This window comes from Gymnogyps californianus, chromosome 15 (genome assembly GCF_018139145.2).
Source record: "Gymnogyps californianus isolate 813 chromosome 15, ASM1813914v2, whole genome shotgun sequence".
NCBI lineage: Eukaryota > Metazoa > Chordata > Aves > Accipitriformes > Cathartidae > Gymnogyps > Gymnogyps californianus.
Genome location: NC_059485.1, coordinates 17,147,528 through 17,168,030, shown reverse-complemented (window position 1 = coordinate 17,168,030; position 20,503 = coordinate 17,147,528). Strand labels below are relative to the sequence as shown.

The 20,503-nt window shown below is 40.6% G+C and overlaps 1 protein-coding gene across 6 annotated transcripts in view; it reads left to right on the top strand.

Annotated features, from left to right (window-relative positions):
* CREBBP (CREB binding protein) overlaps nucleotides 1-17,580 on the top strand; it is a 94,678-nt gene extending 77,098 nt beyond the window's left edge. For all 6 annotated transcript variants that reach the window (XM_050906331.1, XM_050906333.1, XM_050906330.1 and 3 more), the window contains 10 exons: nucleotides 1,021-1,098; nucleotides 1,596-1,663; nucleotides 5,741-5,891; nucleotides 6,724-6,870; nucleotides 7,311-7,424; nucleotides 7,903-8,068; nucleotides 9,508-9,675; nucleotides 12,861-13,022; nucleotides 13,287-13,568; nucleotides 15,270-17,580. In XM_050906331.1, coding sequence (XP_050762288.1) covers nucleotides 1,021-1,098; nucleotides 1,596-1,663; nucleotides 5,741-5,891; nucleotides 6,724-6,870; nucleotides 7,311-7,424; nucleotides 7,903-8,068; nucleotides 9,508-9,675; nucleotides 12,861-13,022; nucleotides 13,287-13,568; nucleotides 15,270-17,438 — 3,505 coding nt within the window. In that variant the 3' untranslated portion in view covers nucleotides 17,439-17,580. The remainder of the gene's footprint in view (nucleotides 1-1,020; nucleotides 1,099-1,595; nucleotides 1,664-5,740; nucleotides 5,892-6,723; nucleotides 6,871-7,310; nucleotides 7,425-7,902; nucleotides 8,069-9,507; nucleotides 9,676-12,860; nucleotides 13,023-13,286; nucleotides 13,569-15,269) is intronic.
* The last annotated feature ends 2,923 nt before the right edge of the window (nucleotides 17,581-20,503 follow it).

Sequence of the window (20,503 nt, the reverse complement as noted above, 5' to 3'; positions counted from 1 at the left end):
CCAGGCACTGCACAACTGGCTGAAGATGGCCCTCTGGCATGCAGAGCCTTTCACACCAAGCCCCAAGTACCTGTGGGGGAGTTCTGCATTTTCCTCTTCTGGTTTAGCTAGACTTCCAAAACATGGGTTTTTTTTTTTTTCCACCTGAGTGCTTAGCCCACTGAAAGAGCCATCCTCCTTCCTTACATTTGTCACCCTTGGGAAGTTCAGTAAAAGCCAAGTTGAACACTCTAGCAGTGTTCTGTGCTGCTTTTCCTACTGTCCTTAACTAACTGAAACAAGACTTTATCTTACTGCTACTTTGTTCTCTGGCAGTTTGATGCATAATACATTTTGATTCCTTTTCTCATCTTTGCAAATACTAACTAGGGTCCTCCCCGAGACCTTTAAAGGTAGACTGCTGAGATACACCCCAATGCATTTGGCTTTATAACCAGTGTTGCAGTCTTGACTGGGAAAACTTCTAACAGTTTTCCCATCCAAAAAAAAGAATTCTGACATATTATTTTGACCAAAACAAACAAACAAAAAGACTACAACAGACCCATGCAGGCGAAGACAAGCTAATATATGTTTTCTTGGCACAGTGATTCACGAATGACTAGTTTTTACATTTACAGTAAGTTGAGCAACCATTTAGCTTGTGGTTGTTAACAACAATTGAAAATTAAATCTGTAGAGGTACTGTTGAGCAGAATTCATTGAAGCTGGGAAAACTCAGAACTCTGCTTAGAAAAGGATGATAAAGATCCAGGAAAAGTTGTGCTTGAAAGCCTGTTTCACGTTTTTAAACTAGTACATTTTGCAATTTTTTTATATGTATGTCTTATTTGCACAAGAGATTGATAGATGTATATCTGAAGCTATTCTAATGAGTATGGTTTTTTAAACTGACAAATTGGGCCTGCTGAAGTTGATTCAGTTCTTAGCAGAGGGTTGGAAAGTCCTTCTTTCTTGCTGAATTCTGGAAAATTACTTGCCTAACAACAAAAGTGATCGGCTGCTGGTTTTTCTTCTCAGGTTTGTTGACTGCAAAGAGTGTGGTCGGAAGATGCACCAGATTTGTGTATTACATTATGATATTATTTGGCCTTCAGGGTAAGATGTTTGTTAGTTTTTTACCCCTTGTACAATAAGACCAATGTAGTTTATATATTTAAGACTTTCTGTCTTTGCTCTTTAATATGCGGTCACTGCCTTTTAAGAACTGAGTACAAAAGGACAAAGCCTTTCTAAATAAAATAGATTTTTTTTGTGTTTGGGGTCTCATTTCAATATATTCAGATGAAAATGTGCATGAAACCAATTTGTTTATATATGCAGATTTCTGTGGTTTCTTTCTAACTACTAAACAATGGAAGCTGATTGGAGGTAAGTTTGTATACTATAGAACACAAATGCAGGTGTAACAGCTTGGCAGAATTAACCGGCTCATAAAGGCTTTAAGTCCCTCAAAAATGGAGAGATGCAAGCTGTTCAAATCCAGAGAAAAATACATTGTACTCTGACATTTAAATTATAAGTTCAAACATTGGGCTTAAGCTAGTCAATAATGGGTTTATGCTAAGTTTTTGGCAATTTTTTTTTCTCAATAGGTTTGTCTGTGATAATTGTCTGAAGAAAACTGGTAGGACACGCAAAGAAAACAAATTCAGTGCTAAAAGTGAGTTGGGTATATCTGTTTTTATCTTCAACTTTCATCTTCTCCCTGCCACCCCTAACAGTTTTTTGATTGAGACTTTCTGTTGTCATGATAGACAGTACAGGAACACTTGCAAAATGGGGAGTAGTGTAGCCCAAGGCTTTAGTAGCTGTCAGAATTTTAGTCAGTGTTTTAAAGACCTGCTCTTTATGTGTTTGTGGTCAGTCTTAATGCTGCTTGAGGTATTTGGCATCTATGTCCCTATTTTTCTAAGATTAAAAAAAAAAAAAGAGGGGGAACCAGAACGGGAGAACCGTAAGGCTGCGTGCACTTTACTGGCTATATTTAGACGTGTTTCCATGTAGCGTTGAAACTGTAGTAAATTACTGTCACCTCTGTGCCCTTCAAATAACATGTAGTAACAAGTTGTACTGCATTTCAGGTGTACTGTGGTAGTGTCAAGTGCTAATGTATTTGAAGAGTTTTTCTTGCTTCTAGAGTGGACTGTGGTACAAGAACTGTCCGCTGGAATAAGTAACCTATTGTGATACATGTCTAGATTTTCTTGGAAGTAACCGTTGTCATAATCTTGCTGAAATGTGCACTAAAGAGAGTGCCAAAAGCTGCCAGGTCAAGTTGTCTCAGTCTCCTTAGTAATCCTTACACAGGCATTCTTTGCATGCATTTAACGTCAGAGAACATAATTTGATAACTTTTACTCGTACGTGTTTGTGGGGGGAAGATTAGGGTCTAGCATTGGAAATGCAGTGTCAGTGGCATAAAGTAGAAAAATAAAGTGAGCGTAGAAACCAAGAGGGTGATTCAGACACTTGAACAGCTAGAACTTGCAGGTGCACTTGATTCCTCCCTTGTTCTGCTTTGGTCCTTGGAAGTTCTGGGCATTACCTTGTCATACTGTGACTTTGCAAGCCTGAATCTTCCAAATGGTAATAAAGGAGCGGTTTTGCATCAAATGTAGCTTCTTCGTGTGTGGTTGATTGCATAATAAGAGATTTGAAGGGGGATAATTTGGAGATAATAATGCTGTATGAGATATATTAGGTTACAGTAATCAAAACGGTCTCTGGAGTAACCTGACGCATGCAAGATAGTATTGTTAAAAAGATGAAAATTAGTCTCATTAAAGACAGATTAAGATTTTAAGAGAACATTAATAAAATAATGAAATAAAAATGTAGTTTTAAATAACCATTTTAAATAGATGTCTGTTCTCTTATATGCTGACTTTACAGCATATATTGATATAAATTAGCTTAAATAAGTTTGTGATTCCTTGGATGTCTGCAGTTGTTCTGTGACGTTGCTTAAAGTTTGAGTAACTAGCCATTTAGTTCAAGGTAACCATTCTGTTCTTTGGGGATCTGGGCAGGGAAATAACGGTGCTTTTTTCCTTTCCGTTGATCTCCTTTTCCTTCTCCTTTCCCTGCTGTTTGGCTATCTTGTTTCCTTTTTCCCATGATGATTTGAGTCCTGCTGCCAGCTGTAATCCACTGGTGGGCTCAGCTCTTGGGATCAGTTTTGTTTAACAGTGCTCTAGTGGAAACACAAGAACAGGGAAGGAAAGCCTGGTCTTGTTGTCAAAACCTTGGTCTTACTACTGACCTGAAAACAAACATGAGCAATGAAAGTTTGAAACGTTAACATGTTTCCTCTCCTCTCCCCCTCCCTCCCCATAAAAACCTTTACTTACTGAATTGCCATCAATATTTCTATGTGCTCTCAAGCATGCTGGTGCAACTGCTAATAATCAAGATAGCATGTCCCTCAGCTGCAAGCTATTGCTCAGCTGTTATGGTAACATGCATATTCCTAATGTATATTAAGTAAAATTGGTTCTTAACCACATCACAAGTTGCATAAAGCTGACTGATAGCATGCCACATATAACCTATAAACCAGGGTACAGCTGGATTATGCTGTGAAATTCCTAACTTTTGAATTATTTTTCTTACTAAGAAAATCTACAAATATTACTTAACCAGTAGCTAATGCAGAGACATTCAAAGACAAAAGATATCCTGACAAATAAGTCACCCGAAGTAGTTTCCTGACAAAAAGTCAGAGTAAGCCAGAAGTCTGACTTTCTTCCTATCTGTCTGATTACTCATCCAGTAACAAACGTCTGGCCATTGCTGCTGCAACAAAACTTCTATACTCAAGCGGCCTGAAAACCGCCTGTGTTGTTACCGGTTTAGATGCCTTTTTTCAAGTTTGCGCTGCAATTTTCATTGAGACCTGAGCTGTTATTGGAAGTACATATGTTAGAGGTGTCCACGAACCAAAATCCGGTTGCTTTCTAAAAGAATTTGCACGTTCTAATATATCAAAATATGCAGCTTTTAGATCCTTTCCTTATGGTGCATGTAATCTTAATGCTGCCTATTTCTTTTATCTTCTTTTTTTGTTGTTTGTTTTTCAAGTCTTAATGCATTGCAGCATAAGGAAAGAAGCAGATATCCTTTGGTTGCTTAGCATTGGAAAGATGATAAAATGAAAACACAAGAAGACAGTAAAGTTAACTAAAATGGCTTTCTAAAAATGTACCAACTCATTAGCTGAAATGGAGCTGTTTCTTTTTTTTCTGTTTGTCTTCAGAGAAATCAACAAAATTAAATAATTTCTACAGAAAGTATTTGTGAATTTTCTTTAAAATTCTTTGAATTTCCTTTAAAATCAACCCCCTTCTATTATATATGGAAAGCCCAATATATTGTATTGGGCTGGGGAACACTGGGAAAGGCCAGTGTATTGAAATTGGTAAAGGGCATAGTGTATTTTTACTGGAACCTGCCTTTAAATTTAATTATTGGCTCCCAGGTAAATGATATTTAGACTGTGTTGTGCTGGTTATAACCACAGAATCTCACTGGACAAGAGGACAGACTAAAAGATACAAAACAAGATTGCCGTGTTTGGCGATTTCTATAAACTGGTTGTAAAATAAAATTTTAAGTCTATAAATCCCTTAGAAAGTGAGATCTTCCTTTGAGTATATGTGACTTTTCCCCAGTATTGGAGCCTAAAATAATTTTTAGGATAGATATTTCACTGCAGCATTCTGTATGCAAGCTCTGTAGTCAGGAAGAAGAACCAATAGCCTTCTGTCAGTAGCCAAATAACAACTGAAAAATGAAGCAATGGAGAGCTGAAAATTAAATGCATTTTAGTAAAATGAACATCTGTAGATTGCACCATCACTTTGGAAAAGGTAGCAGATTGACCATAAAAATGAAGTAGAAATACTGGTTGGTAAAATAAGTACAGCAGGGTAAGAGAAATAGTCATAAATCTTCAAGTCAAAACAGTGTGCTACTTCTGTTTTCTTAATTTAAACCAAAATCTTCATCTTAATTTCTGTAATTTGTCGTGGATTTATTTGAAAAACATCACATCCTGTAATACTACAAAAACATCTATCCCCACAAAAGCTAATTGTAAATGTAAAGACCGAGAGAGGGGATCTGGACAATATGTGGACTTGAACTTTTAAAGACCTCTATTGCTGTGCAAGAACTATTTAAGCTTTATGTGCAGATTACTGTAACTGTTCAATCTAAAAGCTCTCTTGAAAAGAAAAGAAAAAGCAATGAAATCTCCATTGAAGTCAAAAGGCTTTTCATTTCTGTTGATTTGCTTTGCTTTGCTTGAAAAGGTGTGGCATTGAGCCAGATCTATAAAGTGATGTAATCTCTGTCAAACAGCCAGATAGTGTTTTTGTTAGGAGAAAACATTTGCAGTGTTCATAAAATAAGCCTGCAAATTTAAAAATGCTATGTAAAGCCTTCTTTGTTAGTTCACTTACTAAGTAATTTTCCCACTATAGTGGTTTTAGCTTCCGCAATAGGGTATGAACACTTAAGGCTTGGGTAAAACCATGGATGGTTTTGCTTTTTTAATTTTGGCTGCATAAATAAAAACATCAAATTTTCACATGGAGGTAAAACAAAGGGAAAAAAGCCTACTTCTATACAAAGGAGCAAGCTGAAAGACCTTACAAGCATGGTGACACCCTGAACTTAACAGTGATTTCTCCAGTATTAATGTTTCTGTTGTCATGTTCTCCCCCTTCATTTCTAGGGCTACAGACTACGCGTTTAGGAAACCATTTGGAAGACAGAGTAAACAAATTTTTGCGGCGACAGAATCATCCTGAAGCTGGAGAGGTCTTTGTCAGAGTAGTAGCAAGTTCAGATAAGACAGTAGAAGTTAAACCAGGAATGAAATCCAGGTTAGTTCTATTAATTACAACAAATGCAATCTTGATTTTACTTTTTTTTTATTTTGAAGTGTCCCTGCATAAATATTGCAAAACTGTGCCAATTTGCACCTTAATCCCTCTGCACGTTTTTGAAACTTAGGCACGAGTAAGATTATGAAAGGTGAAAAAAGCAGTATGCAGTAAATGAACGCAGAGGAGGTGACAACTGTATTTTGACTGGGGGGGGGGGTAGCGGGGACATCCTGGTGTTGGTTATAATACTGTGACTTTGTATTACTAAATGTTGAGAGAGAGTCTGACCACATTTAGGTTAGCATTACAGAATTCATAGTTTAGTTTGGAACAGTTGCTGAGATTCTGTTCCTTACTGTTCCTTCTTTTTATTGGTTTTTTTTTTTAAATACTTCAGCTTCCAGAAGTTATTTTTAATTTGCTTCATCATAAATGAAAAGCTTAAAAGGTTTATTCTGTGAAGTATTTTGGCTGTAATTCATAAAGACAGTGTTTACATGACATCACTTCATCATAATGCATCAGGTTTTCTACTCTGCAGCATATTTAAAGGCTTGCAGTTTCTGAGGATGCTCTTGTACTCAATGCTTGCCTGTTCAGTCATATGTTAACTATATGGAAACTGTCTTTCCATGAGTTTTTTAATAACAGGACTCCCTGTTTTAATACAGCTCTGATCTGGCCCTGCTTAACTTCTGCATAAATGTTTCTAATGAGTTAAAAATAAGGTTGAAAAGAATTTTCTCATTCTGGTAGGACACTTGTTTAATAGTTGGCTTTTTGTTGTTTTTTTTTTTCCCCTGTTCCTTCCTACTACCCTCTCCTTCAGATTTGTGGATTCTGGTGAGATGTCAGAATCTTTCCCTTACCGTACCAAAGCTCTGTTTGCATTTGAGGAGATAGACGGAGTAGATGTGTGCTTCTTTGGCATGCACGTACAGGAGTATGGCTCGGATTGCCCCCCTCCAAATACAAGGTACTCTTTCATTTCTATACTGGTGGTGCATGCACAAAGAACATCTTGCTACATTCACTGGACAGTTACTCTCAAATACAGAAGACTGGGAGATATGTTTCAATTCTGTGGCACAAATAAGTCCTACTGTATGACTGCAGATGACTTTGAAGGGGAAAACAAATATGACAACAAAAAAGTTAGGTTTTTGTATTCTGTATTTAATTTTGCCTCTCGATGTATATCCTTGCTGTCTAAAAAAAAAAGCTACCCATCTTTTGCTTTTGAGAACTGTTTATACCATGTTAAGATGCTTAAATATGCATTAAAATAATGTCATAATTAATTTTTCTTTGTTCAGTATGGGTGTATATGTATCCAGTATAAAAGTCAGTTCTCAGTAGACAAAACAGACGTTCAGCCATACATGATTTTCTATCATTCTTCTCTCACTACTATAGGCGTGTGTACATATCGTATCTAGATAGTATTCATTTCTTCCGCCCCCGTTGTCTCCGAACTGCAGTTTATCATGAAATCCTCATTGGATATTTGGAGTACGTGAAGAAACTTGGGTAAGTGAGATCTTTGTAAAGAAAGAATTCTTTTTTTCTTAGCTTTTTTTTTTTTTATCCAGGATGCCAAGTAGCTTTTCACTTGGGATAGTATCTCTTTCCTTCTGCCCTCTCTGAGATATGTGGAACACGTGCCTCTTCTGCAGTGGAGAGAGAAATTTGGATTTTATCACTAAGGTGGTTTTCCGGTTGTTAGGATTCTTAAACAGACAGCATATAATTCTTTTTATCAAAGGTTCATTTGATGTTTAAGCTTCATTATTGTATCCCGGACCTTTTCTCATCTCTTGTATAAATAGAGGTTATTGCCTCAGCATCTTTGTTAGAAAGAAAAAAGGAAAAAAAAAAAAAGAAAAAGAAAAAAGGAAAAAAAAAAAGAAAAAGTCAGAGGTCTGAATTTATGCCTCAGTTTGTCTGAGTTAATTTTAAGATGATAGTCAAAATGGTTAAGATTTTTTTTCTTGTGTGTAAAATGCAGGTATGTGACAGGACACATCTGGGCCTGTCCCCCAAGTGAAGGAGATGACTATATTTTTCATTGCCATCCACCTGATCAGAAAATACCCAAACCCAAACGTTTGCAAGAATGGTATAAGAAGATGCTGGACAAGGCATTTGCTGAGAGAATCATTCATGACTACAAGGTTTGCTACTGTTTACTTCCTGAATTAATTTTTATGGGCTTTTCATTTGAAGGTAGCTAATATTGTTTCATAACGCATGAAACTGTGGTAGTGTTGTACGAGGGCTTTTATTCTCAGCTAGTGTCTTCATTTGCTTAGATTTGCTGGAGGTTCTGCCTTTCAGACTGAAAATTCCTTAGATTTGGTTTCTGCATTAAGAGAAGCGTGCGAGAGCCTGCCTTCGTGTAGTTGTCTTTCACTGCAATCTTCTAGGCAAGGAAGTATGTAGCTTGTTAAGGTTTATAGAAGTTGTTTGCTTCTGGTGATTCTGGAGGATCAGGTGGAATACTGGACCCCACTAGTGTGAAATCAAAAAACCTGCTTATAAAACAGCTTGACTTCTCTTCACTTGAAGAGAAAAAGGATGATTTTCATAATTGGAGAATATCACACATGTACCCAAGGAAATAAGTTAAAGATGGCAAAGGCAGCATTTGCTGCTCCTTACATGCTAAAATTTACAAGAATTTCTTAATGGTAGTGACAGTGCTGGAAAAAACTGATGTTTTGATTGCAAGTGACAGTTACTAAATGTGTGGAATAGAACAGCGTATAGCAAGCCTTGTCATCTGATCCAGCGTGGCAGAGAGCTAGAAAATGTGTGTCTCCTAATAAGGTGGTCTTGAAATGAATCTGAAGAAGAAAATTGGCTAGTCTTGTATGTACTTGTTAAATGCAAGGCACTTAAAAAACCACCTCCAGAACAACTGTATAAAGTACCTGTTCCTTTTCAGAATACCTGTTCCTCTCCGTGGTCCCCAGTCTTTCTGGCTGGGTGGTCCACAGAGCTGCAGTCAGCGAAGGACACAGGCTACGCACAGTCCCCCTACCACAACCACTTTAATATTCCTGTGTGTAACGGTTGGTCGGTGCATTCAGCGATTCTTCCTGGAGTTACGGGCTTATTGCACCTACGATGCACGGCCCAGACACATGCATTGAAGTGCTTACGCGCTTTCAGATTTGTAAGGGAAAGGGCTGGAGGAGATGCACTTGCTGTCACTAGAACAGTTTCGGCTCTTGTCCAGGAGCAGTGTAGGAAAAACTTAAGTGATGTAGGCTTCATTTTTAATTGGCGTAGTTACCAGGGAGGGGTTTGTTATGTTTTCCAGGGGTATCCTAGTCCCTCCCATCATGTCAGGAACATGAACCGATTGCATGATGGAGGTTCAGGAGAGCCTCAGCAGCTGTCTTTCTAAGATGAAACAGGGAGTGGGCTGTTATCAATATTACCAGGCCAGTTTTTGAGCTGCACCCAGAAAAGGAGGCCTGCCAGGAGTGGGCCATGGGCTGTAACTGAGGCACAGCTGTTCAGCGTAGCGCTGGATCATGTCTCTGGTTCTCCTCTCTCTCCTAAGTGGTCTTTATTTATTCTTGGTATTGTGTGATACACTTAACAGGACATCTTCAAACAAGCAACTGAGGACAGGCTGACAAGTGCCAAGGAGCTGCCTTACTTTGAAGGTGATTTCTGGCCCAATGTGCTGGAAGAAAGCATTAAGGAGTTGGAGCAGGAGGAGGAGGAAAGGAAAAAGGAAGAAAGTACTGCAGCTAGTGAAACAACAGAGGTGAGTTAACTTTATATGCTATATTTGTTTCTGGCTCACAAAGCTGACAACGCTTTAATAAATTAGAGAGTTCACATCCAGTAAACTAGAAAAGAAGGTCATTCACATCAGACGTTAAATCAGGGTTCCCTTTAACTGCATTTCTGGTTTTCTTCTTGGATAACAAATATACTGATGGCTTGTTGGTTTTGGTTTTTTTTTTTTTTTTAACAGAATCAGAAGTCAGTTATGTCAGTTCAGCATCTCTGTTCTCAGAGAAATGTGTTAAGCTACTTTTGGAGTGCATCATGACTGCTACATTTGCTTGCAGTCATTTGGCTGAGCTTCTGGTTCACACCTTTGCAAATCACCTTCAGTATTTGCATTTTGAAAGGTGGTATTTTTCAAAGCTGAATTAAATTTTGCTGTTAGTTAAGCAAAGGTACTCATAGTCGTCTGCAACAGTAGGGGGCTGAAATTTAAAAGTATTTATTGCGAGCTTTGCATTGGTATGAAACGTTGATCATGATGGTGGTATTCCTTCACCAGCATTCTCTCTTTGTGTATAAAAAACAAACAAACAAAAAAAATCCAACAACTTAGGTTTTCAGGGTCCTGGCCAGAATTTCATTATTCGTTTTTATTTCTGTCTTGATTGTATCTGTAACCAAATGGTCTTAGCACTTTTATACTGTCTCTTTTACTTGTGATTTGCAGTAAGGTCTTTTGAAAATAAATATAGTAGGAAAATCTGAAGTCTAGCAGATTGAGGTGGAACCAAAAGCTTTAACTGGGGAAAAACTGCATTCAGCTTAGATGCTGTGACAATTTGCATACAGTGTGTATCACGTGTGATTGATGTGGAGTGATAGACCTTAATCCATCAATTTCATTATGTCAGGAAGTTCCTTCTATTTAACCTTAGCAGCTCCTTCAGAACTAATACAGTTTGTTGCTGTGGTTTTTATGGAACCATCAGGTTAATAGTTTTCACCTTGTTCCTTCTGAATGTAACTTTTAATATTGAAATATTGCAACAAACATAGCAGTATAAAAGTAACTGAAAGACAGGGCTTGGGATTTAAGTTGCAGTCCTCTTTTGCTAACAGTATCACTTTCAATAAATAATGGTGTGCCCTTCCAGTAAAAACGCCAGTGTAAAACCTCTGTGTCTAAGAGGGGAAAAAAGGTATTTTAAAAAGCCCAGAACAGCTAACTGTGAAACTCATACAAGTTGTCTGCCTAAAGTGAGAAGATGCAGCCTTGACTGTTGACATCCTTATGTTCCCACTTAATGCAACTGATGTTGCTTGGGGTAGCGGGGAAACAAAACATGCATCCAGGTTGCTGAAGATGTCATCCAAGAATGCAACAAAAAACGTAACAGTGTGGTCTTTGCCACTTGGCTGAGAAAAAGGAGTGAAATTAAAAGTATGAGAACTTCTCCAGTGCAGTCACCTAAACTTGTATCATTTTATGGAGGAAACTGTGCCCAGCAATGGGGATCTCCACGTGTAGAAGCGCTTGATGAATCTTTGCAATTTGCCTTGTATTGAGATGGTACAGAATCTGTCTATCTTTTCTTAAATTTTTAGTCCTAAACTTTGTATATGCGGAGAGAAAGCTTCTTAAAAGTCAGCATGTGCTACGAGTATCAGTTAAAGAGAATCTAAAGAGGTGGTAGCTATTCAGAAGTTCTTGAAAAAGGCTCTGAAGGGACAGGGCTCACTGAGTAACCGTGCCATCAGCATCTCTGGCAAACCTGGCTGAATATGTTAAATGCTATCAAAATGAAGTAGTACAAAAACAATCTTACAACTTAAAACATTTTGGAATAGTTTTGTACAATTGACCAAATATAAACTTGCTAAAGGTGGAGTAGAAAGAAAACTTAGACTTATGCTGTTAGCTAAGTTTCAATCTATTCTTCCTTTTGGTGTTTAAATTTTAAAATCTGTGTTGATGCTGTACAATGCATCAATGCAGAAGGCAAAGGGAGACATGCCCTAATTCCATCAGGGTGGTAGAAAATGTTGGGGAAAAGAAGTCAAGGTGGGAACATACAATAGCTCATTTCTGAATACCTTCAAGTCACTTAGAGTTCTGTCTGGTTTCCCATAAAACAGTATAATTTTAATTTCCAAACAGGTTTGGTCAAAAAGTCAATAAAATTAGTTATAGAAAAACCAAGATTGGACAGGGAATTCCTACCTAAGCCTAATTAATGGAATGGAAGGATGGCAACAGTCTATATATAGAACTGCTTTCTTCAGTTGGAATATTTTTGTTTTCTTTAAATAAATATGCTTGCGGATAAACCCTGTGTTTGCTTGTACATAGTGTTCATGAAACTTTCTTGTGTGTGTGTATATATATAACAGAGTTTCAGTAGCTTATTTTTAATATTATGATAACCAACATTCTAGCAGTTAGAGAGGGGATTTTTACTGAGGGGCGAGCTCCCTGCTGAGGGCTTGGGTTTTTATTTTTCAAGGGCATGAGAAGTCCAAAAGTTATTTCTGTTTTCACAGGTCATCTAAATAGCATCATCTGCTATTTTTTACTCTCTTTACTCACATCTAGTATTCAGTACATGGTCACTGTGGTCTATGTTGTAACTTAGACACAAGTGACTGTTTTGGGGATTTTTTTTTTTTGGAGTTGCACATGCAGCCTTAAGTCTTCAGGATGGAGAATAATGTATTTTGTTAGTTTCAAATCCTGCATGTTCTTATCTGTGTACTAGCCCTAAATTTGTTCAAGAAAAACAAACAAACATTAAATCAGAGCTCAAGCAAGTATGTGAAACCCCAAATGCACAACAAAGCAGAATACTGCACTTCTAGAATTTTTTAAAGTCCTTTTTATTTGTAACTTATTTTATCATCAAATATCTATAAGATCTTGTAAAGCAAGCAGTGGAAGCTGAAGTACAGTGTTTGAGAAGGGAAAAAAGTAAGTGTAAGATATGAATTATTTAATGTATATGCATACTTTAAAAATCTATTTTTAAACAGCATTTGAATTTGTTTGCCAGTTTGCTTTTGATTTTTCCTGAAAGATAGGATATATTTAACACAGTACGGCTGATTTGCAGGCATTGGAACAAAGTTCTATTATTGACAGCAGAAGTGTTTCACTTTCAGCTACAGTGAATGGGAGAGAGCTCTGTAAAGTGTAACATCTTTCCTGTGCATTTATTGCAGGGAAGCCAGGGCGACAGCAAAAACGCCAAGAAAAAGAACAACAAAAAAACCAACAAGAATAAGAGTAGCATCAGCAGAGCTAACAAGAAGAAACCCAGCATGCCAAATGTGTCCAATGATCTGTCTCAGAAGCTGTATGCCACTATGGAGAAGCATAAAGAGGTATTGTCAAAATATGCTGCGTAAAGAGAAGATTTTATTCCTGTAAATCCAGGCCTGATGATATTCAGAACTGAAAAATCAGGAGGAGTAAAGCTTGTGATTGCACTAGAATTTCTTCTGTTGTGTAACAACATATTGGAAGAGATTAGCCTAAACTACTTAGATAACATTTGTAGCATACCATTACTGCAGCAGAACATGAGCTTTTTCCTGCAAGATTATCTAACCTCATTGATTTTTATTTTTTCCCCCATTTATCTGCAGGTCTTTTTTGTGATTCATTTACATGCTGGGCCTGTAATTAACACTCTGCCTCCCATTGTGGACCCTGATCCATTACTTAGCTGTGATTTGATGGATGGGCGAGACGCCTTCCTCACCTTAGCCAGAGATAAGCACTGGGAGTTCTCCTCACTACGCCGATCCAAGTGGTCCACGCTCTGCATGCTGGTAGAACTACATACTCAAGGGCAGGATCGCTTTGTCTACACGTGCAATGAGTGCAAACATCATGTGGAAACAAGGTGGCATTGCACTGTCTGTGAGGTAGGTGTATATCACCTTTCTCTTGCCCTACAGCCAAGCTTGATTTTTTTTTTTTTTTTAAATATTGCCCAAAGTTCCTCCAAATTAAGCCTATCCTGATAAAAGGGCTGCTAAGCCTTAAGGGAAGGTGACTACCACAGTGGGGTACCTCTTCTTCTAGAGTAAGTGCCTTTAGTTTCTCGACATGGAAAACACCAGTACTCTGGAATGGCTACTGCTGCGTCATTTATTCCACTATGGCTCCTCTGCGTAGACGAGTTTTTAACTTAATTTTAAAGAACTTTAGGACTGGGTGGTAGGGTGTGACTGCATCAGACTAGTCTGAATCTGCAGGGCACTAGCTCATCCACATTACAGGGATGTCCACTAGAGAAGTTAGCGTACCTTTCTGCAAGGTAGCTCTCGTTCTGCTTCATATGTGGTACTTCGTGTTGTAAGGAGTGCCGCCGGGCACGCGTCCAGGCTGCCGCAAAGCTGGGTGAGGAGGCTGCCACAAGTCTTCACCGTTGTCTCTTCGGCACGGCGTTAGTGGTTAGCTGCCCTTCAGATCAGACCAAATAATTGCTTCCTAACCTGGCTCAATGCTTTTAATGACTAGTCCTTTCACAGCATTGATCACTTCCGCTGAACTATGTTAGAGAGCAATTAGGCATGGAGTTATACCAGTGGACTTGAGGAGGAGGTGGCCTTTAGAGGGCTTGTGATGACCTCTGGCTATAACTGAACAAAAAAAAAATTTGAACAAGTGCAGCCTATTTTTTACACTGCAAGTTATTGCCAGGTTTGTGGTGGAAGAACCTTAATTAATCCCTCGGAGGAAAGCATTGAACAGGGCTTCTTGAGGCAAGACTGCAGGAAATGGATCGTACACACTAGGAGAATTAAGTGGTGGAAGGAGGTATGGCCTTTAGCTTTCTTCTGGGTACTTCTGTATAAGGGAGTGCTCTTCCTCCAGCAAAAAAAGGACAGGGCAGTGAAAATGGGGGGGTGTGAGTAGGTTTTCAGGGAAGTGTCTTTCTTAGCATGAAACTTGCACTTGATTTGAGGGTCATTGTAGAGATTAAAAAAAAAATAGATGTTTCAGGGTAGTAATTATTAGTCAGTAATTACACTAAGAATAGCTAAATGGAGAGCCAAACCCTATTTTTTAGGCAGTGATAGTAGGTTTGTCTTACTAGTTGGAGGTTTTGGCCCTCCTTATGTAGGTACCCCAGTAGACATCACAGAAAAGTAAACAGTTCCTGTCATCAAAAGGGGAAAAACAAACAAAAAACCCCAATTCCTGCAAGACTTTTTCATGTAATAAAATGAAGACACAATTACAGCAGCCCCTATTTGCACTGTTACCCACCACAGTCAAGATTTGTGATTGCAGGCTCGCTTTGCTGAGGCAGCTGACGTGGCTTCTGCCCTCAGCTGCCCAGCCCTCCCTGCCCCAAAGGTCCACTCCCACTGTCTCTATAGGCTATGCGGCCGCTTCTATACCTTGGTGTACCAGGTGTAAACTGAAACTGGCAGCCGTTCACAGCGCCTGGCTGTTGTCCTGCTTTTGTTCTGTGTGTTCGTACTCACTGAAACCCAAAGTGTGCTTCCACACCGGGCTTGTGTTGCTCACCTAGCACCACTCTTACTCTTCTGCTCTTTTGCTGGTATGGTTAGTGCTCTGTAGACAACTGAGCTCTGGGTTTTCTTCGCTTTCAGGACTACGACCTCTGCATTAACTGCTACAACACTAAGAGCCATGACCACAAGATGGTTAAGTGGGGCCTGGGTCTGGATGATGAGAGCAACAGCCAAGGAGAACAACAGTCAAAGAGCCCCCAGGAGTCGCGACGACTGAGCATCCAGCGCTGCATTCAGTCCCTTGTCCATGCCTGTCAGTGCCGCAACGCAAACTGCTCATTGCCATCCTGCCAGAAGATGAAACGGGTTGTCCAGCACACCAAGGGCTGCAAGCGCAAGACCAACGGTGGCTGTCCGGTGTGCAAACAGCTCATAGCTCTTTGCTGCTACCATGCCAAACACTGCCAAGAGAACAAATGCCCTGTGCCATTCTGTCTCAATATCAAACACAAACTTCGACAGCAGCAGATCCAGCATCGCCTGCAGCAGGCTCAGCTCATGCGCAGAAGGATGGCTACCATGAACACCCGAAACGTGCCTCAGCAAAGTTTGCCTTCTCCTACCTCAGCAACGCCTGGTACCCCTACACAGCAGCCAAGTACACCGCAAACACCACAGCCTCCTCCCCAGCCCCAGCCTTCCCCTGTAAGTATGTCACCGGCTGGCTTTCCCAGTGTGTCGAGAACTCAGCCCCCTACTACTGTTTCAACAGGAAAACCTGCAAACCCGGTTTCCGCACCTCCACCTCCGGCTCAGCCTCCGCCAGCCGCAGTGGAAGCGGCTCGGCAGATTGAGAGAGAAGCTGCCCAGCAGCAGCAGCAGCTCTACAGGGTCAACAACATTAACAATGGTTTGCCTCCTGGTCGCCCAGGACTAGTAAACCCGACGGTGGGTTCAGTGAACCAGATGCAGCAAGTCAGCATGAATGTACCCCGACCCAACCCTGTAAGCGGTCCAGTGATGTCCAACATGCAGCCTGGACAGTGGCAGTCACCTCCAATGCCGCAGCAGCAACCAATGCAGCCAGGAATGGCGAGACCGGTTATGCCGATGGCGACGCCGCAAGCGGTGGCTGGGCCAAGGATGCCGGGCGTGCAGCAGCCGCCACGCAGCATCCCCCCGAATGCACTTCAGGACTTACTGAGGACCTTGAAATCACCAAGTTCTCCACAGCAGCAACAGCAGGTTCTTAATATCCTTAAATCCAACCCTCAGCTTATGGCAGCTTTTATAAAGCAAAGAACGGCCAAATACGTGGCTAACCAGCCTGGGATGCAGCCGCAAGCAGGCATACAGCCCCAGCCTGGGATGCAGCAGCCGCAGACCGGCATGCAACAGCCAGGCATGCACGCTCAAGCAGGATTGCAGAACATGAATGCGATGCAAGCAGGAGTGCAGAGACCGAGCGTTCCTCCCCAGCAGCAAGGGATAGGAGCTATGAATCCCCAGGGACAAGCGATAAACATTATGAACCCCGGCCACAACCCTAGCATGGCAAACATGAGTCCGCAGTACAGAGAAATACTGAGGCGGCAATTACTGCAGCAGCAGCAACAGCAGCAGCAGCAGCAAGGAGGGGCTGGCATGGCAGGAGGGATGGCAGGACATAACCAGTTCCAGCAGCCTCAAGGACCAGGAGGTTACCCTCAAGCCATGCAGCAGCAGCGGATGCAACAGCATCTATCGATACAAGGGGGGTCCATGGGACAGATGGCTCAGATGGGACAGCTGAACCAGATGGGCCAGCCCGGCATGGGGGCAGACGGCACTCCCAACATCCAGCAAGCACTGCAGCAGCGGATCCTGCAACAGCAGCAGATGAAACAGCAGATAGGGTCCCCCGGCCAGCCTAACCCCATGAGCCCACAGCAGCACATGCTCTCAGGACAACCGCAGGCGTCTCATCTCCCTGGCCAGCAGATCGCCACCTCCCTCAGCAACCAGGTGCGGTCCCCAGCACCCGTTCAGTCTCCCCGACCCCAGTCCCAGCCACCACATTCCAGCCCGTCACCCAGGATACAGCCCCAACCGTCACCTCACCACGTCTCTCCCCAGACTGGTTCCCCCCACCCAGGACTCGCAGTTACTATGGCTAGCTCCATGGATCAGGGACACTTGGGCAACCCAGAACAGAGTGCAATGCTTCCACAACTAAACACCCCGAACAGGAGTGCGTTGTCTAACGAATTGTCTCTGGTCGGTGACACCACCGGGGACACATTAGAAAAATTTGTGGAGGGTTTGTAGCATTATGGGAGCATCACTTTTTTTTTTTTTTTTCCTTTCGTGTTCTTGGACATTTTGTACTGAAAATTCAGACATCTGGGTTGTTTTGAATCCTAGATGGAACTGCTGCTTCCTACACATGGAAGAATGAATTGCTGTTTAAAAAAAAAAAAAAAAAAACAATACAAAGAATATATTTTTTTGTTAAAGCCAGGCGGTTAAAATATCTGGTCTCTTTTGTGGGTTTTTTTGGTTTTTATTTTTTTGTTGCTGTTGACTCATACCTTTTTTTTAATGGGGAAAACAAGTTCATTATATTCATATTTTTTATTTGTATTTTCAAGACTTTAAACATTTGCGTTTAAAAGAAGAAAAAAATAATATTCAGAAACTGTTTCCTGAAATAATGCAACATTATAATGTATCCCGGTAACTTTGACACGTTGCGGGAAGATTTTTTTTCTATAGTGAACTCTGCAGGCATTTGAAGTATTACCCCTGGAAAGATAGGAATTGACTCTTGCACACAAAACCACACATTGGCCAATGCCAAAATCCTTGTCTTGCAGATGTAGAAATTGTTGCTTTGTTTCTCTGATAAAACTGGTTTTAGATGAAAATAGGGATGATCACTCTTAGACCGTGCTGATTTGAATAGAGAAGAAGCATTCTTTTCTTTCTTTCTTCTGTGTGAAACTTGAAATGAGGAAAAGCAATTCTAGTGTAAATCATGCAAGCGCTATAATTACTATAAATAAGAAAATCCAAGAAGATTCAATCACTGTATAGAATGGTAAAAAAAAAAACAAACTCATTTCTTACTTATAATATCATATTGTTAAATAAACTGTGTGCAACAGACAAAAAGGGTGGTCCTTCTTGAATTCATGTACATGGTATTAACACTTAGTGTTTGGGTTTTTTGTTATGAAAATGCTGTTTTCAACATTGTATTTGGACTATGCATGTCTTTTTTCCATTGTATATAAAGTATTGCTTAAAATTGATATAAATTACTGAAGTTTTTAACATGTATTCTGTTCTTTAAAATCCATGTAAGAATGTTTAAGGTTTTTATTTATTTATATATTTTTTGATCATGTTCTTTGTAAGACATAGCTATGAATATTCACTCATTACACAGAGCAGCCAGAGGCATCGATAGGAGTGGCACGATACGTGGAGTATTGTAGGTAGCATGTCTGTTTTACAACACCCTTTAGTGATTGTTTCCTTTTCGGGGAGGGAGAGGAGAGGGGAATGGTTCCCATACATGGAATATTTGCAGGTGTTCATCCATAAGGGTTAACTGGAATAAATTATTAATAGCCGTTGCTTTTTAAAAACTGCATTAATTTAGAGAAGGATCACCAATGAAAGGAAAATAGAGAGTATTGAGTTAATTCTAGGCTAATTTATTTAGTCTCCAGTAAAATATGAACCTATTGACTTTAACACTATTTTTCTGCTGTTAACTCTGAGTCTAGATTTGAGGGTTTTCTGTGGAATAAAAAATAACAAATCATGTCCATGTTCCCTTTAATATCCTGTCACCATGCCCTCATGTTCCTGGGATACTTGCCCCTCCTCCCCGCAACGAATTGCTTTCTTGGAGTTAAAAAGTCCAGGGAAACTTTTCCAGCATAGGTGTGAGCTTAAAACCACGACTAGCCTAAAATGCCATCACTCAGACCTTGAGGCTTCTCGATTACGTGCGACTGGCATGGGATTTGCAGCAAACCCAGCAAGGTATCCCGCCCGGCAGCCGCTGCCACTCCAGGGGGGAGCACCGGGCACACTTGGCTTTTCGCGTTAGCGCTTCCTCCAGCCTTACGTTTTTTATAGGAACGGTGTTGGGGGAGGACGGGGGGAGAAGAGCAAACGATTTATCTCAACTTTTATCCCCGTACTGTGAAAATAGTAGTGCGCTGCCGTGCTACTCCATTCTTTTTAACTGTAGAGGGTCTCCGCTTAAACTTTTCTTGCAAACTTTTAACTATTGTACCTTTTTCACCACCATTGGATTCATCTGCCCACGCAATTGTCTTCAGCAATTCAAGATGTCAAAATTTGGGGCTGGGGTGAGGTCACTGAACACTAACCCAAAGCTTGTCCAAAAGAAGTTGCTGTAAAAAAACAAAAAAAAAAGATGGAAAGCCCTGATGCTGTGTCTCATGCTGTGTACTTAAAAAGAGGAAAAATACTATATTTGTGATCAAAAAGAGGAAACTTGAAATGTGCTGGTGTTTCTAATAAAAGCTGGTAAAACTGCTTGGATTGAAGGATGGTTCCACTTGGCTGGTGCCCGCTAGGATCAGCGAAGCCTGACACCCAAGGTTAAGATAACTGCATTCAATCTCGCTAATGCCTTTAAGTAGCGTCCATTTTAAAAACATCGGCACCGCTTCCGGATTTGGATAAGCCGAGTCCTGTTTGGAGCACAGAGAGGTGGTGTGGCTCTCGGGCTGCAGCTCGCTTGGGTTCCCATTCCTGGGGAAGAGCGGAGAAAAAAAAAAAAAACCCTGATGGGAAGCAAATCCCAGAATATTTTTAAGTACAACCTGAAGTATGTTGAGAGCACAGAGCAAGGGATAGATGTAGATCTGATAATCCCAGCTTGCTGGAGCAACTGTTTAGGTAAGAGCAGGTATTTTACCAGGGAGAGAAGGGAAGTGCAAAGCTGAAGTCAAACATGAGGAGGGGCTGGGCTTGGTGTACAGCCCCGACAGTCTCGGGGGGCTGCACTCCAGTCTCCTTTGAGTGTTAAGAGGAAATTCAGCATGTCTGAAGACTGGACGGGCATCTGATTTTTTTCAGGTCCTTGCCTGTGTTTTGACGGGGGAGGTACTGGCGATAAGGAACAGCATCCTAGAAACACGAGAATTTATAAGGCAAGAACGCACTGGAGGTTGGTGCAGGATCTTGATCACCGGAGGGGGTGGCTAAGACCTTCCCCCTTACTGAATTCTGGAAGGGAAGAAGGTGTTTAAATCTGAACGGCTTGGTTCTCTGCTCTTTTCTTCGGCTGTCCTGACTTTTACCAACACTGCTACCGCAGCAGGCTGCGAGCACATTTCTTCTTGCTG